Source organism: Bufo bufo, chromosome 7 (assembly GCF_905171765.1).
Source record: "Bufo bufo chromosome 7, aBufBuf1.1, whole genome shotgun sequence".
NCBI classification, from domain to species: domain Eukaryota; kingdom Metazoa; phylum Chordata; class Amphibia; order Anura; family Bufonidae; genus Bufo; species Bufo bufo.
The window spans coordinates 11,377,188-11,403,731 of NC_053395.1; the positions used below are offsets into that span (position 1 = coordinate 11,377,188).

The 26,544-nt window shown below is 49.1% G+C and overlaps 2 protein-coding genes and 1 pseudogene across 2 annotated transcripts in view; 2 read left to right on the forward strand and 1 right to left on the reverse strand.

The window, feature by feature from the left end:
- LOC121008080 (kinesin-like protein KIF22) overlaps window positions 1-8,559 on the reverse strand; it is a 101,926-nt gene extending 93,367 nt beyond the window's left edge. Inside the window, exon 1 of the mRNA XM_040440420.1 lies at window positions 8,433-8,559. The gene's annotated coding sequence lies outside the window, so the exon portion shown is untranslated. The remainder of the gene's footprint in view (window positions 1-8,432) is intronic.
- The window catches only part of LOC121008086 (keratin-associated protein 17-1), a 26,681-nt gene extending 232 nt beyond the window's left edge, over window positions 1-26,449 (forward strand). The window contains exons 2-5 of the mRNA XM_040440427.1: window positions 24,362-24,387; window positions 24,459-24,596; window positions 24,748-24,894; window positions 26,142-26,449. Coding sequence (XP_040296361.1) covers window positions 24,382-24,387; window positions 24,459-24,596; window positions 24,748-24,894; window positions 26,142-26,255 — 405 coding nt within the window. The 5' untranslated portion in view covers window positions 24,362-24,381 and the 3' untranslated portion in view covers window positions 26,256-26,449. The remainder of the gene's footprint in view (window positions 1-24,361; window positions 24,388-24,458; window positions 24,597-24,747; window positions 24,895-26,141) is intronic.
- Window positions 8,643-14,764, forward strand: LOC121008084 (annotated as a pseudogene).
- Window positions 26,450-26,544: the final 95 nt, after the last annotated feature.

Genomic DNA, 26,544 nt, shown 5'->3' on the forward strand with positions numbered 1-26,544 from the left:
GGGCAACCCTGCTTTTATCTCAGGAAACACAGACAAGTCTTTTCAAACGTGGGCTAATAAGGGGGTAATTAAGATGGGAGACCTCTTTCACGAGAAGGAAACCAGAATGGGCGACGTTAAAGAAGTGGAGGAAAGATGGGTTCTCAAGGGCTGAATGCTCTCCATATATGCAGGTCAGGAGTTATTTGAGAGGGTTGTTAAAAGACCTTTCTAAGGAATGGCAAAAAAACAAATTTGACTCCCTAATAGGCAATAAGAACAAGACTTCAATTTCCATGCTTTATAACACTCAGAGATTCTTGGGAGGAATCCCTACGAGGGTCTTTATTCAAAAATGGGGCATCCAGCTGAACATAAGGATGTTGGTCCGGTGGCTCTCTCAGGGCTTCAAGCTGTTTACAGGGCATCTCAAATGAAAAAATGAGAGAAACTCAGTTTAAAATCTTGCACCATGCCATATATGGGTTTCGACTTTCCGGTATCAACGGCTAAACCCGACAGACTCTCAGCCTGTCCCAAGTGTGGGGTCCCAAAAATCTGATCTGTTCCATGACTATGGGAATGCCCAAGCTAGATATGTTTTTGGACCCAAGTAGCCCAGATATTGGAGCGCATTGGGTGTAACTTCACAGGTCTAACGCCATCACTGGTGGTGCTCAAGTGGATGAAAAGGAGACTGATGAAGCCAATGGGGAACAGGGAGGAAAAGAAACTGACGATGTTAGGTCATACAGTAGTGTTGGAAGCGAAAAGGTGCCTGCTGACGAAGTGGTTGACTGCAGAGGTCCCTAGTTTAGATCTATTGATAACCAGATCAAACGTATTTTTAGATTGAATGGCAAAATGCTATTTGCTAAAAAGGAAATTTTGGGAAAGAAGCTATATAAAACTTGGAAAAGGTTTATCCTACAATACATTCCACATGCTGAGTACCCCTCAGTAATGGGACCTTTTAAATATCAGAGTGGTATCTACAAGAAGACTTGAGGGATCGACTAGGAAAATTGAAAGTTTGAATGTTTCCTCAGAAGTAGCCGGGACATCCAGAGAAGGGAGGGAGAAGGGAGGGAGAGGGTGGTGGGGGGGTCAGGAGGGGTGGGGGGGGGGAGAAATTTGAAAATATAGGTTTGTCATGTTTTCATAATATATTTGGAAGAAAAAAAAATGTGAACCGATTGTTCTTCTATACACCTTATATGCATCAACTTTACTGATGTATTGTATTGACATGATAACAATAAAGAATTGTTTAAAAAAAAAAAAAAAAAAAAGAGAAGATGCCGATACCGATAACGTTCAAAATCCTCAATATCGGCCATACCGATAATCAGTCGATCCCTAATTGGGTTGCATCCATTAAATTGCAAATAGCTTTTGCACGACAGTAGACACAGTTTTGCTTCCTTGAATGTTTTGTTTTAACTCTGTTATATGTAAATTTCAATACACAAAAATTATTAATTTCACATATTTTTTTGCATAAAACATCGGTCCAGCCATGTTTTTAAGACTCGGTAGCCATTCTTTTATGGGGTTTAATTTTTACCCATTCCTCCATTGAATCAGACAGAGTAAACTGTGAAGGACAGTGTGCTGAAAAAACCTCTCCTTGACCAGATTCTGGTTCTGACTGCGCATAAATGGAGTCGTTGTGTCCTCTAAAAGAAACAGTTTCTTCACATTCAGACAATGGGGTAGAATTTTGTGCCTCAAATGTCTCTGAAATATTATCACTTTTTCCATATTCTGGAATTTTTCATGTAGCTCAGTGTCCTTAAATAACTTTTTCTGCTGGTTTTAACCACCTCAGCCCCCCTAGCTTAAACCCCCTTAAAGACCAGGCCACTTTTTACACATCTGACCTACACTACTTTCACCGTTTATTGCTCCGGTCATGCAACTTACCACCCAAATGAATTTTACCTCCTTTTCTTCTCACTAATAGAGCTTTCATTTGGTGGTATTTCATTGCTGCTGACATTTTTACTTTTTTTGTTATTAATCAAAATTTAACAATTTTTTTTACACGACTTTCAGGTGTAAAATTTTGCAAAAAAAAAACGACATCCATATATAAATTTTGCTCTAAATTTATTGTTCTACATGTCTTTGATAAAAAAAAAAATGGTTTGGGTAAAAGTTATAGCGTTTACAAACTATGGTACAAAAATGTGAATTTCCGCTTTTGAAGCAGCTGACTTTCTGAGCACCTGTCATGTTTCCTGAGGTTCTACAATGGCCAGACAGTACAAACACCCCACAAATGACCCCATTTCGGAAAGTACACACCCTAAGGTATTCGCTGATGGGCATAGTGAGTTCATAGAACTTTTTATTTTTTGTCACAAGTTAGTGTAAAATGATGATTTTTTTTTCCTTACAAAGTCTCATTTTCACTAACTTGTGACAAAAAATAAAAACTTCTATGAACTCACTATGCCCATCAGCGAATACCTTAGGGTGTCTTTCCAAAATGGGGTCACTTGTGGGGTATTTATACTGCCCTGGCATTCTAGGGGCCCAAATGTGTGGTAAGTTGTTTGAAATCGAAATCTGTAAAAATTGCCGGTGAAATCCGAAAGGTGCTCTTTGGAATGTGGGCCCCTTGCCCACCTAGGCTGCAAAAAAAGTGCCACACATGTGGTATCGCCGTACTCAGGAGAAGTTGGGGAATGTGTTTTGGGGTGTCATTTTACATATACCCATGCTGGTGAGAGAAATATCTTGGCAAAAGACAACTTTTCCCATTTTTTTATACAAAGTTGTCTTTTGCCAAGATATTTCTCTCACCCAGCATGGGTATATGTAAAAAGACACCCCAAAACACATTGCCCAACTTCTCCTGAGCACGAGATACCACATGTGTGACACTTTTTTGCAGCCTAGGTGGGCAAAGGGGCCCATATTCCAAAGAGCACCTTTCGGATTTCACCGGCCAATTTTTACAGATTTTGATTTCAAACAACTTACCACACATTTGGGCCCCTAGAATGCCAGGGCAGTATAACTACCCCACAAGTGACCCCATTTTGGAAAGAAGACAAACCCCAAGGTATTCGCTGATGGGCATAGTGAGTTCATGGAATTTTTTATTTTTTGTCACAAGTTAGTGGAATATGAGACTTTGTAAGAAAAAAAATAAAATAAATCATTTTCCGCTAACTTGTGACAAAAATTAAAAAATTCTAGGAACTCGCCATGCCCCTCACGGAATACCTTGGGGTGTCTTCTTTCCAAAATGGGGTCACTTGTGGGGTAGTTATACTGCCCTGGCATTTTCCAGGGGCCCTAATGTGTGGTAAGTAGGTAAATGACCTGTGAAATCCGAAAGGTGCTCTTTGGAATGTGGGCCCCTTTGCCCACCTAGGCTGCAAAAAAGGGTCACACATGTGGTATCGCCGTATTCAGGAGAAGTTGGGCAATGTATTTGGGGTGTCATTTTACATATACTCATGCTGGGTGAGAGAAATATCTCGGCAAAAGACAAGTTTTTTCCCATTTTTTATACAAAGTTGGCATTGACCAAGCTATTTATCTCACCCAGCATGGGTATATGTAAAATGACACCCCAAAACACATTGCCCAACTTCTCCTGAGTACGGAGATACCACGTGTGACACTTTTTTGCAGCCTAGAGCGCAAAGGGGCCCACATTCATTTTATGAGGGCATTTTTAGACATTTGGATCCCAGACTTCTTCTCACGCTTTAGGGCCCCAAGAATGCCAGGCAGTATAAATACCCCACATGTGACCCCATTTTGGAAAGAAGACACCCCAAGGTATTCAATGAGGGGCATGGAGAGTTCATAGAAATTTTTTTTTTTTGGCACAAGTTAGCGGAAATAGATTTTTTTTTTTCTCACAAAGTCTCCCTTTCCGCTAACTTGGGACAAAAATTTCAATCTTTCATGGACTCAATATGCCCCTCACGGAATACCTGGGGGTGTCTTCTTTCCGAAATGGGGTCACATGTGGGGTATTTATACTGCCCTGGCATTCTAGGGGCCCTAAAGCGTGAGAAGAAGTCTGGAATATAAATGTCTAAATTTTTTTACACATTTATATTCCGTGAGGGGGTATGGTGAGTTCATGTGAGATTTTATTTTTTGACACAAGTTAGTGGAATATGAGACTTTGTAAGAAAAAAAAAAAATATATATTCCCGCTAACTTGGGCCAAAAAATGTCTGAATGGAGCCTTACAGGGGTGATCAAGGAGTCTATATGGGGTGATCACCCCCCTGTAAGGCTCCATTCAGATGTCCGTATGTGTTTTGCGGATCCGATCCATGCATCAGTGGATCCGTAAAAATCATACGGACATCTGAATGCAGCCTTACAGGGGGGGGTGATCAGGGAGTCTATATGGGGTGATCACCCCCCTGTAAGGCTCCATTCAGACGTCCGTATGTGTTTTGCAGATCCGATCCATCTATCAGTGGATCCGTAAAATTCATACGGACGTCTGAATGGAGCCTTACAGGGGGGTGATCAATGACAGGGGGGTGATCAGGGAGTCTATATAGGGTGATCAGGGGTGAATAAGGGGTTATAAGTGACGGGGGGGGGGGTGTAGTGTAGTGGTGCTTGGTGCAACATATTACTGAGCTACCTGTGTCCTCTGGTGGTCGATCCAAACAAAGGGGACCACCAGAGGACCAGGTAGCAGGTATATTAGACGCTGTTTTGATAACAGCGTCTAATATACCTGTTAGGGTTAAAAAAAAACACATCTCCAGCCTGCCAGCGAACGATCGCGGCTGGTAGGCTGGAGATCAACTCTCTTACCTTCCGATCCCGTGAGGCGCGCGTTCACAGGAAATCTCGCGTCTCGCGAGATGACGCATATATGCGTGACTGTGCGCAGGGCTGCCACCTCCGGAACGCGAATCTGCGTTAGGCGGTCCGGAGGCGGTAATGAAAATATCAGATTTAACATTTTGTTCAGTGTATTTTTCTTTATCTTTTTCTGTGCACATAGGCACAACCATGGTGAGATTGTGGCAATATCCTGAATACTTTTATATCCAATACATGTAGGATGAAACCAATCTTCACATCTACTACATTGGGCATAAGGCTCATTTGGATTGTTTTTCTGGATACACACAATACAGTTTGTCATCATCATCACCTGAACAATCAGCAAAAATTCTCTCTCCCCCTCAATAGGACTTTCTCTGTTCTGTGGCTGCACTTGTACAGTTAATCCTTCTGTTCTTGTGCGCATTTTTCTTCTATCATCATGCCATAGTTGATGTAGCCATTTCTTGTTGACAAATTGTTCCAATCTTCCCCACACAGAACAGGACTTTCTGTAGCCATCCTTTCCCAATAGCCTTTTCCATCCCATTGTCAAGAGAAAAAAGTGACACAAGTAGCAAGCTCCTACCTCTTGTGGCTAACGCAGCTGCTAGTCGGCTCGTCACTGTAAATCTCTCACTGACAACTCTGATAAAACTCAAAAAGATAAACAAACTTACCAATAGAAAGCTTTCTTGTCATTAGACCCCCACAATCTATGATCTATGAGACTTGCCTTTTATTTATTTAATTATGTTTCTCTTTTTTCAGACTAACAATGTATCTTTGCTCTTTGAGGACACAGAGACATAACTCTTCCGATTCTCCACCTACAGACCACGAGGTGGAATATTGGAAGAGTTTATGAGGGTGCAATTTAACAACTCTTGGAAAGTATTGTTTCCACACAGTGCATTTCTCTGGGGGAAAAAAAAAATAACATATTGGGGGAGATTTATTAACACCTGTCCATAGAAAAGTTGCTGAGTTGTCCATAGCAACCAATCAGATCGCTTCGTTCATTATTAACAAGGACTCTACAAAATAAAAGAAGCGATCTGATTGGTTCATGTTCAACTCATCAACTTTTCCTTTGGACAGATTTTGATAAATCTCCCCCGTTATCTGTAGGTCCATATATTTACAACAATACAATATAGGTCTTGTTTTAATCCACAGTTTGGGGCCAGGCTGGATACAGTTGGGTGCTATGGAGGGGCCCTTACTCTTTATATTCCCTCCCTTAGATTAGTGGCCCAACGGCGTTTAACCCCTTAAATTCCTCCATTACTTATTCAAAATGTAGAAAATGTATATTAGCAAGGTTGGCAGCTGTTTTCCCTGCCAATCCACTGTTTGGGGCCAGGTTGGGTACAGTTGGGTGCTATGGAGGGGCCCTTACTCTTTATATTCCCTCCCTTAGATTAGTGGCCCAACGGCGTTTAACCCCTTAAATTCCTCAGTTACTTATTCAAAATGCATATTTTTTCATCCATTTTTCACTATCGTTTTTTTTTTTTAGTAAAAACACAAATATAGATTTTTTTTATTAATCTGATTGTTCACAAATAATATTTAACATTTATGTAGAAAAAAAAACAGATTTACTGCAGAGGAATAAGAGAAAAAAAAGGTTTATTTGTCATAGTAATGTATAAGAAACTGCCGAATAAGAAACCAACTTCAGTGAATAAGAAACTGGACGAATAAGAAACCAACTTCAGCCTCGTTAAAATAAATGCATCTGCAAATAAAACGCTGACAGCACATAGACACCCGTTTCAAAGAAGAAGACCGGCACTTCGCAGATGTAGATCACAATGTAGATTTATTCAGTCACATATTCAAGTGGCATAGTGACGCGTTTCAGCACAAATGTGCTTTCATCAGACTGCAGTCTGATGAAAGCACATTTGTGCTGAAACGCGTCACTATGCCACTTGAATATGTGACTGAATAAATCTACATTGTGATCTACATCTGCGAAGTGCCGGTCTTCTTCTTTGAAACGTTTGTCTGGACGCCATTCCACGGACACGTGCACCGCAAATTCAAGAAGGTAGTGCCGCCCTGTCTTCACTGGAAGCACATGGACACCATCCGTATTTTGCAGATCTGCAGACTGCAAGACAGACACGGCCGTGTACGAGAGGCCACAGCGCGCACCTATACAGGCGTGAACCTGCACATTACACTGAGGCTCCACTCTCCGGCTACAGGAAGCGTGAAAAACGCCACCCGAATATATTGAGCACCAGGGACAGAGAACGACTTTCGCCTTAACCCACGTGCCTGTTTTTTTCCCAGCCAATCAACAAGCAGGGCACCGAAAATGTCACCAGGGGCCTGCTTACAGAAAGGCATTTCCAAGGCCTCCCTTGGTGACGTCACCTGTTCCAGACTGTAGGGACTCAGTGAAAGGTCCAGTCACTGCTGCTCTTCCCCCTCCATTGCTGGTCCGGAGGTTATGGGATTCAGATCATAGCGGCGAGCATAAATCCAAACAAGACGCTCGGCCTGAGGTAGGCGCCAACTGCCGCCATGTTGATACTCCTCTGGAGGAGACAATGGAGGGGCCCCCTTTATGCTCCCTGTCCATGCCTGGTGGGAGGAGGATCATCTCATGGTCTGGTGCCTTCATGGAGGGTGAAGGGCAATATGGTGGATTCACGGGATGTGCCGGAGACTCCAGCAGTAAATCTGTACCGACCCCAAGGATGGACATCACCCACCAGAGGCAGTCAGAGCATGCTGGGAACTGTAGTTCTGCAACTCCTAGAGAGCCCCAGCCTGCAGACTACTCTGCAGCGTTGGGTGTCACTGGCTCCTCCAAGGAGGGCGTTGTGGTGGCTTCTCCAGACCGTTGTGGGCAGAGCTGGGGACGATAAATGGCACCAGCGTGGCCGCCTCCAGCGCCAGCTGCCCCCACAACTAATGGCCGCCCAGGTCACGCCGCCGTCAGAGCTGGTGACAGGCAGATTGGTCAGGGGGACGGCAGGCGCTATTCTTGCCAGTACTGGACGCCACGACACATCAGACCGGCTGAGTCACGTCGTTACCGTGTACAGGTCACGCTCCATGTGGTAGACGCCATTACCGGTACGGTGGCCTGCACAGATGTGGTCAGTGACCCTCCACCAACACCCAGCTTTCCCAGAGTCCTGAAGGGCTCAGCCTGACAGACAAGTGTGAGGGCGGCCATGCTGGTTATAACCCAGCTCTCCCAGACACAGATAATGAGACGTGAGCTATCAGCCCCCCGGAGGAGAATATGATATGTTATCATGGGGGGCTGCTCTGTGTCTACTCCTCATTATTGCCTCAGCTCCCACCGCCACAGTATACACCTACCAATCCGCAGGCCTGGCTCTCAGTCCCGGGCCGCTGCTCGCTCTCCTCCGGTCGCAGGCCTCGGTTACCTCAGGGAACCATCGGTTACTAGCTCTCTATTTCGTATTTGGCGGCCGCTTTCATCAACAGCCAATGAGAAGGTGCGAAAGCGGCACGTGACGCCCAAACCCAGCGACCAGCGAGAGGCTTGAAACGCAAACTGAGAAGTTATAGTAGCGGTCACGTGACCGGTGCCAAGCGCAGCGTCCATGTTTACTGCGGGCACTGGTTATAAATACCTGTCAGCGTCCAGACACACGCAGATCCTCTCCCGTGTTGAACTTTTCTATTAGAAGCCACGAAATGCGCGCATAATGTCACCCAGGAGAGCAGCTGCTTTCTCCACTGTGCTCCCCGCCAAAATAAAGACAGCAGCAGGAGGCTCCGGTGCGTGGCAGCAGGCGGAAGGAGAAGACCGGATGTCACGTTCTGTGGTCCTGGCGGGGTAAACAGACTCAGACAAGATGGCGGCCTCCTCCTCCTTCTGATTAGTGGTGGTTATTTGTGAGAGGGGAGTCTAGCGCGCGCATTGGGGTGAGTGCTGATAGGAGGGGGTGCTGACTACCATTATCTGCCGTCCTCCCACCCGGGACTGATACTGGTTATTACAGGGGGACTCCATTATAAGCATATGACAGCCCACTCAGGGGAGCGTTAAACAGCAGCTGTGGGGTTAACTAACCGAAACTTTATCCCCTCCTCCGTGTTCAGATGCAGGAATCGTCGGAGGATGGCGAGGAGAAGGTGACGTCCAGGATGGAGTCGCTGGCGGTGAAGGAAGGAGAAGACGACGAGGAGGAAGATGAGGAGGAGGCGCAAGAGGCAGAGGAGAATCCGAAAGATGGAGAGAAAGGAGACGACGACGATGAGGAGGAGGGTGATGCAGATCGGCGGCAGGAGGAGGACGATGAGGATGACGAGGACTGGTGCATCCCGTGTAGTGATGACGACCTGGATGAGACGGACGGCTGGACACCGGCGCCCGAGGACATAAAACGCCTGTACGAGCTCATTGCCAGCGAGAGGACGCTGCCCCTTTAGGTGGACATCCTGCTGCACCGACCGCCCACCCCCGAGCCGGACCCCCTGGATGAGGAGTCGGACCAGGAGGAGGAGGAAGACGACACGTGAGTGACCCGGGGGCAGCGCCAGGACGTGTCCAATACAACTTCATCATCAATCCGTTCCCAAAGTCTCTGCTTGCTGTCAGTAAATAGAAGCCAACGTTTTTTTTTTTTTTGTGCAAAGAATCAAGTCCAGACATTCCGCTGTGAGCTAAACACTCATCCTGTTTGTTACAATGTATCAGTCTGGGCTGTATGCATCATGGGCTGCATACAATTGTAACAAACCCTCAGCCTTATGAACATCATTCGCTTACAGCAAGCAGAAGTTTTGAAAAACAATGATGAACTGAAGCACAGGTTTTCATTCTACAGTAACGGAGCTTTATTTACAGGAGATTGGACGCCGGCCCTTTAAGGGAAAGCTTCTGTGCAGAATTTATTAGGGAATTGCTTGAGTAACAATCTCCCAGTCTGACCTCCGTATTGGGGCGCGTCCGTCTGTCCGCTGCCGCCCCTGAACGGACAGATTCATTATTTGGGAGTTGTGATTCAAGCAGTTGTCTTATCATGTAGCGGCGATGACATCACTGGTGTAGCCTGTAGTGACCAATCGGATTCCTCCTTTCGTCTGTCCTGATGTTTGTCCTCTTGCCCCCCGCAGGCCTCCTGTCCCCACAGAGTTTGATTTTGATGATGAACCTGTCACCCCGAAAAGCTCTTTAATTGACAGGCGACGAATGCCTGGTAAGTGATGGGAGGGGCTAAAATAGGGGCGGAGCTCTGCACATTCATCAGCAGAGTACAGGCTGCCTGCAGGTTCCCTGCTACAGATATGTATTAAGCCGGGGAGTTATTCTCCATCTACAACCATTCCTGAATGAAGGAGAGCTGCAGTGTAAAGCATGGTGGAGGGACGCTCTCTTGAGCTCTGAGATGGGTGATGGATTTCTCTCGGCCTTACACTTTAAGGGGTTCTCTGGGAATTAAAGGGGTTGTCCGAGTTATGAAAAAAAAAAATATAGCGCTGTGAATCTGAGGGTCAGCGATATATAACTGAGCTAAGCAAGTTTTAGGTAAAAAAAAAAAACATATATGTCCTCATTTCCCTGGTTCTCTTCTGGCCCCCCATCCCCCCTGCTCTGCTAAGGGAGTGGATACAAGAGCTGCCCTGAGTGACATGTCTGACTGCTGGGAGACTCTGCAGCATGTTGTATGTGTAGGACTACAAGTCCCAGCTGTATAATGACACTGCTGATACACACAGGATCTTCCTCCTACCTGCAATGCTCTGCAGAACTTCTGTCAGCTCCTGTGCTTAGCATTTGTCTCACTGCCTGCAGCTACTCAGTAAAGCCTTCAGCCCTGAGTCTGTGCAGCTGAAGGGGTTAATGTTTTTCCTTAACCCCTTAACGACCCAGGACGAGAATGCTCGTCCTCAAACGCCGGCACTTAGCGCTCTCGTCCTGCAGTCGTTCCTCCCCCCACGTGCGGTCCCCCCGGTCAGCAGCAGAGATCCGGCGGTTACTGACCGCCGGATCCCTGCTGCATTCACCAGCATCGATATGCCGCGGTCAGCGCTGACAGCGGCATATGGGAGGTTTGCGCTCCCTCACCTCATGCATCGGGTCCCCGCTCTGCTGTGGCGGGGACTCGACCGTTGCCATGGCAGCCCCAAGCCATTCCAAGGCTTGGGGCCTGTCATGTACGGAAGCCTAAGAGGCCCAGCCCCCAGGCTGGGTCTCCTAGGCAACTGTTAGCGTCTTACAGTGTAAGACACTAACAGTTCAATACAGATGTATCGTGCTGTATTGAAACAAGGATCAGACCCTGTAATGTTGAAGTCCCAGAGTGGGACAAAAAATAAAGTGAAAAAAAAAAGTTAATAAAATTAAAGTTTTACAAAAAAAATGAAAAGTTTCAAGTAAAAAAAAAAATTAAAAATGCGTCCTTTTCCAAAAAATGAATAAATAGGGAAAAAACATATTAGGTATCGTTGCGTCCGTATCGGCCGGCTCTATAAACATATCACATGACCTAACCCCTCAGATGAACACCGTAAAAAATAAAAACTGTGCTAAATAAAAAAAAAATTGTCACCTTACACCACAAAAAGTACAACAGCAAGCGATCAAAAAGGCGTACGCCCACCAAAATAGTACCAATCTAACCGTCACCTCATCCCGCAATAAATGAGCCCCTACTTGAGACAATCGCCCAAAAAATAAAAAAAACTATGGCTCAGAATATGGAGACACTAAAACATTTTTTTTGTTCTAAAAAAGCTGTTATTGTGTAAAACTTACATAAATAAAAAACTTGTATACATATTAGGTATCGCCGCGTCCGTGACAACCTGCTCTATAAAAATATCACATGATCTAACCTGTCAGATGAATGTTGTAAATAACAAAAAAAAAAACAGTGCCAAAAAAGCTATTTCTTGTTACCTTGCCTCACAAAAAGTGTAATATAGAGCAACCAAAAATCATATGTACCCTAAACTAGTACCAACAATACTGCCACCCTATCCCGTAGTTTCTAAAATGGGGCCACTTTTTTGGAGTTTCTACTCTAGGGGTGCATCAGGGGGCTTCAAATGGGATATGGTGTCAAAAAAACCAGTCCAGCCAAATCTGCCTTCCAAAAACCGTATGGCGTTCCTTTCCTTCTGCGCCCTGCCGTGTGCCCGTACAGCGGTTTACGACCACATATGGGGTGTTTCTGTAATCTACAGAATCAGGGCCATAAATAATGAGTTTTGTTTGGCTGTTAACCCTTGCTTTGTAACTGGAAAAAAAATATTAAAATGGAAAATCTGTCCAAAAAGTGAAATTTTGAAATTGCATCTCTATTTTCCATTAATTCTTGTGAAACACCTAAAGGGTTAACATTGTTTGTAAAATCAGTTTTGAATACCTTGAGGGGTGTAGTTTCTAGAATGGGGTCATTTTTGGGTGGTTTCTATCATGTAAGCCTCGCAAAGTGACTTCAGACCTGAACTGGTCCTTAAAAAGTTGGTATTTACTTCTAAACTTCTAAGCCTTGTAACGTCCCCCAAAAATAAAATGTCATTCCCAAAATGATCCAAACATGAATTAGACATATGGGGAATGTAAAGTAATTATTTTTAATAAAGTGACACTTGTCAGATTTGCAAAAAATGGCCTTGTCCTTAAGGTGAAAATGAGCCTGGTCCTTAAGGGGTTAAAGGGATCCTGTCATGACATTTGAGGCCTATAACCTAAACCTATGGCCAGGTCCGTCCAAATAGCATGAATCCGAAAATGTACTTATTACATCTGCCTGTTGCTCGATTGGCACATAAAACTGGTTTTTATAACCTGTCACTCACCTACCTAAGGTGCCCAAGGGGACGTCGCTTCATACAGGGTGCCCGGCTGCAACCATCGCCGTCTGGTGCCCAGCGCCGCCTTCCCAGTTGAAATCGCCGCCTTCCTCACTTCAGCCCCGCCTCCGCAATCGTCCGGTCCCTCTGCCAGATCCTGCGCGTGCGCACTAGGCATAACCTGAGGGACCGGACGATTGCGGAGGCGGGGCTGAGGAAGGCGGCACTATAGACAGGGAGGGCGGAGATTTCTAGTGGGAAGGCGGCGCTGGGCACAAGACGGAGATGGCTGCAGCTGGGCACTCTGCATGAAGTGACGTCCCCTTGGGCACCTTAGGTAGGTGAGTGACAGGTTATAAAAACCAGTTTTATGTGCCAATCGAGCAACAGGCAGATGTAATAAGTACATTTTCGGATTCATGCTATTTGGACGGACCTGGCCATAGGTTTAGGTTATAGGCCTAAAATGTCATGACAGGATCCCTTTAAGAATCCAGGGAGAGGGCAATAAGCAGCAGTTGGCAGTGCAGGGGGGCGTGGCCAACACTGACCTCAGGCTTGTGCACAAATCATCATCAGAGCAGGGAGAGAAGCTGACATCGCAGGTCATGTGACCCTCAGCGAGATCTGAGAAAGCAGCAACTGGAGATAAAGTAAGTGATTGCAAAGCCCTTACATTTCATTAGTTAGAAACATACAAAGAACAAAAAAATAACTCTGACAACCCCTTTAAGAAAATAAAAATACCTAAATATATTCCCAAATACCTTTCATTAGTTATAATGGCTCGTTTTGTCTGGGAAGCGATCATCAGGGGAAACAAAATGGCCGCCGTCCTATTAGTGCGCCCAAAGCCCGTCCTAATCACACAGGAGGACACGGCCACATCCCACCTCCTCTCTGTACCTCATGTCTCCTCATGGGCTCCATTCCCACAGATCTTCAGTTGAAGATCATATTAAGGGCCCATTCACACCACTGTGGTTTTGGTTCCGCATTTTTCGCTTCAATGGGGCCGCAAAAAATGCAGACAGCACTCCGGGTGCTGTCCGCATCCGTTGCTCCGTAAAAATGATAGATCATGTCCTATTCTTGTCACTTTGCGAACAAGAATAGGCATTTTTATAGTGGGCCGTCAGTTCCGTTCCCCAAATTGCGGAAGGCACACGAGCGGCATCCGTGTTTTACGGATCCGCAGTTTGCGGAGCGCAAAACACGGCACGGTCGTGTGAATGAGCCCTAAACTGTATTCGGGATCCTAATCCCTGAGGAGCAGAGAGGATGATGAGGCGGCTCTATGGCTCATTGTAGTGAAGTAACCTGTCCTGCTGTGCGATTAGGACGGGTTTTGTGCGCACTAATAGGACGGCGGCCATCTTGTTTCCCCTGACGATCGCTCCTCAGACTAAACGAGCCATTCTAACTAATGGAAGGTATTTGGGAATTTATTTATAATAAAGTAATATTTACGTATTTTCGTTTTTTATTTCTGGAGAACCCCTTTTTAAATAGATGTTTCAGCTGAACCGGAGTCAGTGAACATAGTTATGTCCTAATGGAGCAGAGTTGCAGTGTAAAGCACGAGGAGAGGGCAAAGCAGCAGCCTGAACCTGTGAGATGTTTTTTTTTTGGGGGGGGGGGGGGGGGGGGTCGGGTCTATGGCGCCTGATGGATGCACATGTGGTGATGGGTGGCTCTGTGGACGCTTCTATGTGATGCCACAGGTATCTTATATAGTTAACCCTTTCACCTCTCATCAGGGGGCTCGGCTTGCAGTCAGAAGAGAGAGGCGCGTCTGGACAAGGTCCTCTCCGACATGAAGCGCCACAAGAAGATCGAGGAGCAGATCCTGAAGACCGGGCGCGATCTGTTCGACATGGACCCTGACTCTGTGCCCACCCCGAAACGCTCGTCCGCCATCTTCCCTCGACAGCGGAAGTACTGAGCATCGTCGGCCATATTGTTACTGCCGCCACAAGCGGGGCTGTTCTTGTTGTGAATTCGGATTTGTACATCGTCACCTTATGGACACTTACATGTATTGTCTACCCACGTTGCGGGCAGTGGCCACCGTGTGGACTCCATCATGCCCTGACTGCCGGGGATACCTGAGACTTGTGGTGCCACAGACCGTCCTGCGCTGAGCCTTTTTTTTTTTTGTGCTTCACTTGTCCTGTGTAAATAAATAAACTTTTTTTTTTCCTCTGTAAAATCTAATATTCAGGACTCTGGTTCCTCAGTGACGGGGCTGTCAATCATCCCACCGTCAGCTGCTCGGCAGTGTAAACCGCAGGGATCCATCTCCTGTTGCCAGAGGATATCATCTGTAGCTTGATTTTATTACATGACACGGAGGCTCCTATTGCATTCTCTTTCTTTACTGAAAATTCAATAGCAGCATAGAAAAAAGAGAAAACCTTTACCACACAGGGTAACCATGGCAACAAGCCCACCCCTAACCCAGTATAAGAGTCCTGGCATCAAACCGCTCCTCCTCTTTCTTTGCTGCTTCAAATCAAGATAAGTACTCTATATGTTGTGCAGCTATTGACTGTGTGAATTTGATAGTTGTCTTATATAGATTTTCTAGGATTTTAGCCTATTCCCATCGGTCTTTGACCTCTTATTTGTAGTTTATTATCGTTGTCCTTAGTTTATATTACTTATTTTCCTTTGCCCCGGTCTTTTACCAGCCCTCTCCCCCCCCCCCTGTTTTCTCAGGGGGGAGGTTTCCCCCCCCCCCTCGTTTTGTGATTTCCCTCTCTTTATCCAAAGTTTTACTTGCCGGTTCTATCTTGCCGGCTCTCATTCGATGTGTGCGCTCCTCCGCTTGGCCACTCCCCCTCGCCATCTTGTACCGCCCTTCGTCCTGCTCCTTCCCGCTTCTGTTTGCCGCGGCTGAAGTCTTCCGGCGGCTGTCCGGAAGTCTCGCAGGATATCGCGAGACTTCGGACTCCATCTCTCGGCTGCTTGCTGTTCTGCCGCATCGGAGCCTGCAGTTGTATTTTTCTTATCAACACTATTTGCCTTGCTCCCCCCCTTAGCACCTTGCTATAGGATTAATATTTTCATATTACTTCTCATTATGGCTGAGAAAAATGTATCCATTGTCCCTGCATTACCTGGGCTGCCTGAGGAGGTTGAGTGTCCTCCCCTGGCTCACATATCGCCCTCTAGTCCTGAATCTGTACAGGCTTCAGATCGGCAGCGTTCTGTAGCTGCTGCAATTCAAGCTGCCATGGGCTCTGTGTCCAGTGCCATTACCAGCTCCATTTCTGAAGCTCTTAAGAGCCATGCTTCACCAGACGTCATCACCGCCCCTCACATCAAGTCAGTCACTCTGCTGTTCCCAGTACCTCCAGAAACCCCATGACAGGTGTGCTTTGTTCCACCACTGAAAGCGTGCATAAGTCTCGCAAAAGAGCCCATGCCCGCCGGGCAGAAAAGGCGAGGCCTTGGAAGTGCGCAAGAGCGCAGCCTGAACCCGATTCTGAATCGGAGGTTGTCACAGATGAGGAGGTTAATTTACTGGAGATATCTGATGGGGAAGCAGAACTTGATTATATGGAGGAAACCCTCCCTGGCCCTTCCGTCTCTTTAGCGGAATCTGTGGGTACTCCTGCTGAGCCCCCTCCGGCCCTTAATTCTGCAGTCCTAGACCCGGCTGGAGAAGCCCTTTTTGACCCTGACGTTTTGCACCATCCTCGCTCCGCCGAATGGTTGCCATCTAACCATGTGGCGAGATATTTAGAATCTAGGGTTCGCCAGCCTCTATCCAAGGAGGCTAGGAACAAACTGAGAGCAGAATGCCCTAGGCCCATAATTCCCAGCAAAGTGGGCGAAACCCCTTCGGTCGACCCGAAGATGACGCAATTCCTGGCAAAGTCCGGATGGAATCCGCGTAGGGGTTTGGAATCGGCCTTGAGAGCCTGTCAAGATAAGTTGCTTGACATTTTAGGTCCTTTGACCAAAATATTTGAGTTGGCAGAATCTGCCAGGGCCCAAAATACACTCGTTGACCCCGACGAGCTTACTGGATGGGTCCAGAGAGCGGTGTGCATCACCGGTAATGTAAATTCCTCTCTATCCATCGAGAGGCGAAAGGCCATACTGTTTAAAATTGAGCCGAAGCTCTCTAATTTGGCCCTCACTGAGGCTGGCAAGGACGCCCAAGGTCTCCTTTTTGGAGACTCATTTATTAAAGACCTTGGCCGCTTTGTAGGGGCCTTCACGGCACTTGACAAGGCCCAGTCATCCATGAGACGTGTCTTCCAGGGCGAGTCTCTTCTAGGGCCGGCAGCTCCAGGGGCCGCCTGTCCGGCGGTGCATCATTTCAGACCCGAGGCTCTGCAGGTCGAGGCTCCTTCTCCTACCGTCCCTCCCAGGACGCCAGGCAACCTCCAGCGTTCTTCCCGTCCCGCGGTCCTTCATGGAGATCCAGAGGCTCCTCCTACCGCCGACCCCTCGGTAAGTCAACCCCTGTATTCTTCGGCAATTTGGATAGGAGGCAGACTCCATCATTTTTCCCATATTTGGTCAAGTATTACCACAGACCCTTGGGTCTTGGCCACAGTTCAAGGCTTCCAGATAGAATTGACTGTTCCATCTATTCAGATCCCCCCCCCCCCCACCCGGTTTGCCTGCCAAGAGCGAAGCAACGTCTTCTGCACATAGAACTGCTCTCCCTTCTCCGGAAGGGTGCGATAGAGCGAGCTTTGCCTCATTCCACTGGGATAATCAGCAGCATCTTTCTGGTGGCAAAAAAGGACGGTCCAGATGCGCCCGGTGATAAATCTCCGTCCTCTGATTATTATGTCCGTTATCGCCATTTCAAAATGGAGGGCATTCACCTTCTCCGGGACATGCTCCTCCTAAACGACTGGATGGCCAAACTGGATTTGAAGGATGCTTATCTGACGGTCCCAGTTGCAGAGTCCTCCAGGGACCTCCTTCAATTCTATTGGGGCGGAAAGACTTGGAGGTTTACCTGCCTCCCATTCGGCCTGTCATCGGCCCCTTGGTGCTTCACCAAGCTATTGCGGCCGGTCCATGGCCTTCCTCCGCAAGTCGCGGGATTCGTCTTATTATTTATCTAGACGACATTCCTGCTCATGGCCCAGGATCGCAGTCCCCTTCTCCGAGAGCAATCTATCGTCCTACAATAGATCTTCCTCTCCCGGTTGGGATTTCTCATCAATTGGAGAAATCTTGGCTTAGTCCCATCTCACTCCATGGAGTTCCTGGGTTATCGGATCGACTCCTCCTCAGAGTCTCTCAGTCTACCTTCCTTCCAAGGTCGCTCACACCTTCGCAGGGAACTTTGTCTTCTTCCCCAGATCTCTCTTCTCGTCCAGCTTCCCGCGTCATAGGCCTACATTTCCTCCTCCATTCCAGGCAGTGTTCCCGGCCCCGTTGCACTATCGGGCTCTTCAACACCTCAAGCTGGCTCACCCTGCGCACTTGGTGCTACGTACGAGGACCTGATTAGTCCTGGACCAGAGATACAAGGGACGAGCTACAGTGGTGGATCCAGAATCTGGATGCCTGGAACGGCAAGGCGATTTTCGGCCCTCTACCCGACTTCACCATAGAGTCAGACGCCAGCCTTTCGGGATGGGGAGCCTACTGCAACGGTGTCTCTACCGGCGGCCGTTGGTCTCCTACGGAAGCGAATCTACACATCAACTCCCTGGAGTTGCTGGCCGGCTCCTTTGCCATTCGCAGCTTTACGAATGGTATGGCCAACGCATGCGTCAGACTGCGGATGGACAACATTTCGGCTGTACGTTATGTCAACGCCATGGGAGGAACACGCTCTTCAGTCCTCTCTCACCTAGCGAGGGACTTCTGGGAGTTCTGCCTACAGAAAGACATCACTGTTGTGGCGGAATATCTTCCGGGCTTACACAATTCTCAGGCGGATTGGTCCTCTCGTTTTCTGATGGATGCCAGCGATGATATTTTCCTCCATTTCTTCCCGTTTAGATCATATGTGTATAGACCTTTTCGCTTCCCGCCTGAACGCGCAGCTCCCGAGATTCTACAGCTGGAGACCGGATCCGGACGCGGTGGACGCGTTCCTCCAGGATTGGTCCAATCTTCTGTTGTATGCGTTTCCTCCGTTCATGATGATCCCAAGGGTCCTGGCTCAACTTCGTCTTCAGACAGCCGAGATGGTCCTACTGGTTCAGTTCTGGACGGCCCAATCATGGTTCCCGCAACTGCTGGAGAGTCTGATCCTTCCTCCATTGCTGCTGCCATCGTTCCCGGATCTTCTTCTCGACTCGTCAGGTCAACAACATCCGCTCGTCCTGGACGGTTCTCTACGCCTACTCGCCTGCAGAGTTTCAGGAGTCCCTGGGAAGTCTCGGATGTTCCGGAAGCAACTAGACGCCTTCTGGAGAACGCTTGGGCCCCTGGGACCAGAAGATCTTACCGTGCTGCCTGGCGATCTTGGGCTGACTGGTGCCTGGCAAGGGACTTGGATCCCTTTTCAGCCCCTGTGATGGAGATCTTGCAGTTTCTCACATCCCTTTTTGAATCCGGTAAAGCTTACCGTACAATCAACTTGTTCCGTTCTTCCATATCTGCTTTTCATTCGGGGTTTGACGGCCGTCCTGCTGGTCAACACCCGTTAGTTTGTCGCCTTCTCAAGGGTTCTCGCCTTTCTCGTCCACGTTTTTCGGGTACTTGGGATGTCTCTTTGGTTCTCTCCCTTTTTTCCTCCTGGCCCTTTCAATGACCAACTGTCCTTGCGGCAACTGTCTGCCAAGTTGGTTACTTTGTTTTGTTTGATTTCATGCAAACGGGTTTCTGACGTTAGGGCCTTGGATCATGATGCTCGGTCCTTTACTCCCGAGGGTGTCGTTTTTAACATCTCTCGACGTACCAAGACCAACATTAGGTCGGTTTCTTACCCTTGTTTCCCAGATGTTCCTGCCCTTTGCCCGGTCGCATGTCTTCAGGTGTATGAAGCTCGTACATCTTCTCATCGTTTATCATCATCTCACGGAATTTTTTTTTCCTATCGTCGGCACCTTTGCTCCAGTTGACTTGTGTCACGTTGGCCAGATGGGTCAAATGGATTAAGTCCTTGGCTTGAGTGGGATACATCTATTTTCACGGCTTCACTTCACGAGAGGCGCCGCTTCTACGTCGATGGCGGTGGCTGGGTGCTCGCTTAGGAGGATGTTCTTCTCTTGGCTTAACTGGGCTCGAGTTTCACGTTCGGGAGTTTTATTTCCGTCCATCTACCTCATGCATTTTCTTCAGTTATTCAACAACTTTAAACTTGCAATAGGACCTCCGTGTCATGTAATAAAATTGCATGATTTTCCTAGTTTATGACATAAAGTCATGATTTTTATTAAGGAAATCGAGGCGAGTATTGCCCCGCCCATAATGATATTCTCCCACCCTTTTTGTCTATTTTATTGTTATTATTACTATTAAGCTACCATGCTTCATGTTCTAATATTTATTGATATATATATATATTATTCTGCTTTTATGCATACTGATCTGTATCTTCTGTTATGCAGTACATTAGACTTGCATTGATCTACATTATCTGTGTTTCTTTTTGTCTGTTTTCCTTAGGATAACAACACGGGCGTTCTTGGTGCCTGATAACAACACTGGCGTTCTTGGTCCCTGAAGTCAAGTTTGGCTCTGTTGCCTTGTTTCTACAATCATTCCCGTTGGATGCTTTCGGGTTGAGGTTCTTCGTGTTTGTTTCGGTCTTGTGGTCATCACGGTTTCTCAGGATGTGGCGTCATCAAAGAAAGAGGAGGAGCGGATTGATGCCAGACTCTTATACTGGGTTAGGGGTGGCTTGTTGCCATGGTTACCCTGTGTGGTAATAGGTTTTTCCTCTTTTTTTCTATGCTGCTATTGAATTTCAGTAAAGAAAGAGAAATGCAATACTCGCCTCCGTGTCCTTAATAAAATCATGACTTTACGTCATAAACTAGAAAATCATGCAACTTATCAACCATGACGGGAGATGGCGCTGCGCAGTCAATTTAGACTCCGCCATATTGTGCCCGCGCTGTGGCGCTACTTCTTTCTACGTTGCTGTGACTGTGGGACGTGAGGGAAGCAAAGGTTTCAACCGCAAAAGGGTTTTCAGTGTTTAATGTTGATGGACTGTATAGTCAGCAGAATCTGATCGATGGGGGGGTCTGACTCCCGGCACCCCCACTCATCACCGCGCCGTTCCCGGGTCAGTGATGTCACACTGGGGCTGCTCGGCAGTACCAAGCACGACCACTATACAATGCATGGCGCTGTGCTGGTGAGCCGCCAGGAGGCCACAGCCTCATCAGACAGCGGATCTATAAGGCCCCTTTCACGCCAGCCGAGTTTTACGTGATGTGAACGCATAGCACCCGCACGGAATCCTGACCCATTCATTTCAATGGGTTTTGTATACACGATCGTTGTTTTTCACGCAGCCCTGCAAATGGGGCGCGTGAAAAACACATTTGCATCCGCAGCAAGTGCGGATACGATGCGTTTTTCACTGATGGTTGCTAAGAGACGCCCAGCTTACCCATGGAGAGCCCGTATTCGTGCACAGCGTGAAAAGCTCCACTCTAGGGATCGACCGATCATCGTTTTACCGATATTATCGGCCGATATTGACAGTTATCGGCATCTATTTTGCCGATATACCGATAACATAATGGGAACACAGAACGCGCTGCTCTCAGCGCTCTCCGTGTTCCCTCCGCAGCACAGGGAGAAGGAAGCCGTGTCTCCCTCCCCCCTGTGCTGCCGCCAATGAGAGGGGAGAAGAGAAGGGGGGAGGGGGCTGTGGCCGCTGCGCCACCATGAAGATGAGTCTTTCATTAATTCATATACAGGAGGCGGGAGCTGGCTGCAGAATCACATAGCCGGCTCCCGACCTCTATGAACGGCAGCTGCGGTCCGCGTAGTTAACCCCTTAGGTGCCGCGATCGCAGCTACCGCTCAGAGGTCGGAGCCGGCTATGCGATTCTGCAGCCAGCTCCCGCCTCCGGTAATGTGAATGAGAGAGGTATCTTCAATTGGTGGCGCAGTGCGCCCCCACCCAGTAATAATCATTGGTGGCAGTGGCCACAGGATCCCCTGCTCCTCCGATCGGAGCCCCAGCTGTGTAATCCTGGGGCTCCGATCGGTTACCATGGCAGCCAGGACGCTATTGAAGCCCTGGCTGCCATAGTCAGTAACCTTGCTGCTGTGTGCACAAAGCACAGAGCAGCAGGGACAGTGAGATCCTATTCACCCTGATAGATCTCTATCAGGGTGAATAGGACAAGGTTCTAGTCCCTAAGGTGGCTAAAAGTTTGTAAAAAAAAAACAAACCACAAAAATATTAAGTATAAATGAAAAAGATTTACAAAAAAAATAAAATAATAATACACGTTAACAATAAACATATTAATTTTCAGCAGATGTGTAGGAAAAAATTTTTTTCTCAAAAATAAAAATACCCAGAATATCGGTATAAATTATCGGCTATCGGCCTGAAAGTTGACAAATTATCGGTATCGGCCCTAAAAAAATCAATATCAGTCGATCCCTACTCCACTCATTCATGGTCCGTGAGGGCAGATCGGGCTGTGTCCGGGTTCTGGTCTGGACCCGGACAACCCCTTTAATATTGTATATGATGTAGGGTTGCATCGGGTATCAGATTATCGATACCTTTGCACCGGGATTTGCCTTTTACCGATCACAGAACATGGCGCACGCCGATCTCAGCAGCACAGGGGAGAAGAAAGCAGTCTCTCCCTCCCCCACTGTGCCGCTGCAATGACTAGAGATGGGAGGGGCTGTGACCACTGCGCCTCCAATGACAGTAGAGATGGGAGGGACTGTGACAACCGCGCCACCAATGACAGTAGAGATGGGAGGGGCTGTGACAACCGCGCCACCAATGACAGTAGAGATGGGAGGGGCTGTGACAACCGCGCCACCAATGACAGTAGAGATGGGCGGGGCTGTGACAACCGCGCCACCAATGACAGTAGAGATGGGCGGGGCTGTGACCACTGCGCCACCAATGACTAGAGATGGGAGGGGTACACTGGAGCATACACTAAGTATATGGAGAACGGGGGGGCGCTGTGTGTCCTGGGGGGTGAAGGGGGCGCTGTGTGTCCTGTGGAGGAGGCGCTGTGTGTCCTGGGGGGTGAAGGGGGCGCTGTGTGTCGTAGGGGGGACACTGTTTCCCAGGGTCTGGGGGTCTGTTGGGGGGGGGGGGGGGGGGGGGCGCTGCGTGTCCCGGGGTGTGGAGGGGGGCCACAGGGTGTGGAGTGGGGCCACGGGGTGTGGAGGGGGGCGCTGCCTATTGTCCCGGGGACTGTAGGGGGGGCTCTGCATGTCCTGGGGTCTGTAGGGGGGGGCGCTGTGGGTCCCGGGGTCTTTAGGGGGGGCGCTGTGTGTCCCGGGGTCTGTAGGGGGGGGCGCTGTGTGTCCTGGGGTCTTTAGGGGGGGCGCTGTGTGTCTAGGGGGGGGGGGGGGGGGCTGTGTGTCCTGGGGTCTGTAGGGGGGGGGGGGGGGGTGTGTTCTGGGTTCTGTAGGGGGGGGGGGGGGGCGGCTGTGTGTCCCGGGGTCTGTAGGGAGGGCGCTGTGTGTCCCGGGGTCTGTAGGGAGGGCGCTGTGTGTACCGGGGTGTGGAGGGGGGGGTGCTGTGTGTCCTGGGGTCTGTGGGGGGGGGGGGGGGGCGCTGTGTGTCCTGGGGTCTTTAGGGGGGGCGCTGTGTGTCCTGGGGTCTTTAGGGGGGGCGCTGTGTGTCTAGGGGGGGGGGGGGGCTGTGTGTCCTGGGGTCTGTAGGGGGGGGGGGGCTGTGTGTCCTGGGTTCTGTAGGGGGGGGGGGCGCTGTGTGTCCCGGGGTCTGTAGGGAGGGCGCTGTGTGTCCCGGGGTCTGTAGGGAGGGCGCTGTGTGTACCGGGGTGTGGAGGGGGGGTGCTGTGTGTCCTGGGGTCTGTGGGGGGGGGGGGGGGGGGCGCTGTGTGTCCCAGGGTCTGTAGGGAAGGGGGGGGGGCGCTGTGTGTCCCGGGGTCTGTAGGGAAGGGGGGGGGGGGCGCTGTGTGTCCCGGGGTCTGTAGGGAGGGGGGGTGCGCTGTGTGTCCCGGGGTGTGGAGGGGGGCGTGCTGTGTGTCCTGGGGTCTGTGGGGGGGGGGGCGCTGTGTGTCCCGGGGTCTGTAGGGAGGGCGCTGTGTGTCCCAGGGTCTGTAGGGAAGGGGGGGTGCGCTGTGTGTCCCGGGGTCTGTACGGGGGGGGCGCAGTGTGTCCCGGGGTCTGTAGGGAGGGGGGGGGGGGCGCAGTGTGTCCCGGGGTCTGTTGGGGGGGGCGCTGTGTGTCCCGGGGTCTGTAGGGGGGGGGGTGCGCTGTGTGTCCCGGAGTCTGTAGGGGGGGGGGGGGGTGCGCTGTGTGTCCCGGGGTCTGTACGGGCGGGGGGGTGCGCTGTGTGCCCCGGGGTCTGTACGGGGGGGGGGGGGTGGTGCGCTGTGTGCCCCGGGGTCTGTAGGGGGGGGGGGGTGCGCTGTGTGCCCCGGGGTCTGTAGGGGGGGGGGGGTGTGTGGATTATCAGTGACTGTAATGTAGAACACAACCTTCTACTTAGTAAGGCAGGGCACCGTTTTACCATGGCGTGGCTATGTGGCGCCATGTGGTGTGACTGCTGTCCCTCGCAGTCTCATCAGATTTTGTTGCAGACGGCGCCCCCTGTGTCTGGCTTCACTGACGGCCTCTGTCTTTTCCCCAGTGATCGGTACGCGGGGGCTGATGGCGGTGAGTACTGTGCTGATGGATTGGCGCTGTGCCGCTCTCTGTTCCGCCATTAATGCTGTCATCTCTTTCAGGCTCTGACTTTCCCGGCGGCCTCTTCCTCCACAGCCGCCCCGGGGCTCAGCATCCCCCTGCCGGGCGTTATATTCCTCGCCGTCGCCCTCTATCTCATCGTGCTGCTGATCCTCCTCCTGATTCACCAGTGTCTCCAGGTGGGTGATGGCGGCCGGACGGTATGTGACCCTCCAGTAACCTACCATATGAGTGACCCTACCACCCTCTGTCTAACGACTCGCCCCCTCATCTACTCACCCATCACCCCCATTACTTGCTTGGACTTCTGGGACTTGTTGTGTTTTCCAGGCTCGAGGCTGCTGCCCGTCCTGTATGGGGTGGCAGAAGGTGGACGACCTTGGCTTCTGTGACATGTGCGCGAGTTGTGCCCAGTCATGTGACTGCAAGATTCCCACGGTCACCGCCTGCATGGATCAGTGCTGTCCCTCCAGGCCGGTGAGTGCCGCCACCTGACGCAGGACCTTCGCGGCCCTTTAGGTGGCGCTGTAGTCAGAACCCTCCTGCAGGCTATTTATTTTTCTTATTATGATCCTGAATGACTCCAGTCACATCCAGAGCTGCATACACACTTCTGCTACATTATGTCTTTTACGTCAGTAACATCTAGAGCTCAATTCTCCTGTTATATCATGCCTTATGCTGTAGTCACACCCAGAGCTGCATCCAAAATACTGCAACATCAAATATGTTACTTTTACATCTCATTTCTATCATATCCAATCTTATAGTCAAGTCACATCCAGAGCTGCATCCACACCTGCTACATCATGTATTTTACATCTAGAGTTGCATCCTCAATTCTTTTGTTATAGCTAGTGTTTTGCTCCAGTCACATCCAGAGCTGCATCCAAAGTGCTGCTACATCATAGTAGAAAGTTAGCAAAACTGGTGGAAAAGCTCTAAAAAAATGAAAGGTGGGATCTGATTGGTTGCTATCGGTAACTAAGCCAGTTTTCCTTTCCACCAGTTTTGATACCCCCTCCCGCCATGTATTTTACCTCACTTACATCCAGAGCTGCATCCAATATTCTCTTGTTATATCATGTCGTATGCTCCAGCCACATCCAGAGCTGCATCCACAAGTCTGCTGCTACATCCTTAGTATACTCTAGTCACATTCAGAGCTCCATCCACAATTTTACTGTTAGGTCCTGTCTTATACTCCATCCACATTCAGAGCTGCATCCACATTTCTCCAGTTATATTATGTCTTATGCTCCAGCTACATCCAGAGCTGCGTCCACAATTCTGCTGCTACATCCTCATACTCTAGTCACATCCAAAGCGGCATCCACAATTCTCCTGTTATAGCTCGTCTTATACTCCATCCACATCCAGAGCTGCTTTCACATTTCTCCAGTTATAGTATATCTTATGCTCCAGCCACATCCAGAGCTGCGTCCACAATTCTCCTGTTATAGCTGGTCTTATACTCCATCCACATCCAGAGCTGCTTTCACATTTCTCGTTATATTATATCTTATGCTCCAGCTACATCCAGCGCTGTGTCCAAAATTCTGCTGCTGCATCTTTATTATACTTTAGTCACATCCAGAGCTGCATCCACAATTCTACAGTTATATACAGCATTCGGGGAGAGTGGTGCATTGCATTATGGGATCTCAGCTCTCAGTAAAGTAAGTGACCCCCGGTTATTGCTCTTCCCCCCCCCCCCCCCCCAGGGCTGCGCCGGATGCCGCGGTGTCTCCGGTTGTCCGTGCGGCTTCGCCTGCGTTTATCAGCCTCCCGACTGCAGCATCATTAACTGCATCTGCTGCGAGATCAAGATGCGGTGACGAGGACCGGACGGCGGTCACCCCCAAAGTGTCCGGGCAGCAGCACTGCCCCCCGTTACTCCGGTGCCTTCCTTCGTCTCCTGTCTTGTGCGCACAGTGTTGGTGACGGTCCAGTATCGGAGCACCCCTCCCCCCCCCCCACCTTGTACAGATATTTTTTTTTTACATTTTCTGTATTTAATGTCTATTTTTATATCTCCTCATTTTTGTATATTAAAGAGTTAATTTTAACTGCTTGTTGCCCGGACTCGTCTCTGTGAGTGGATTGTTTGGGGGTTCAGGCCCTCTA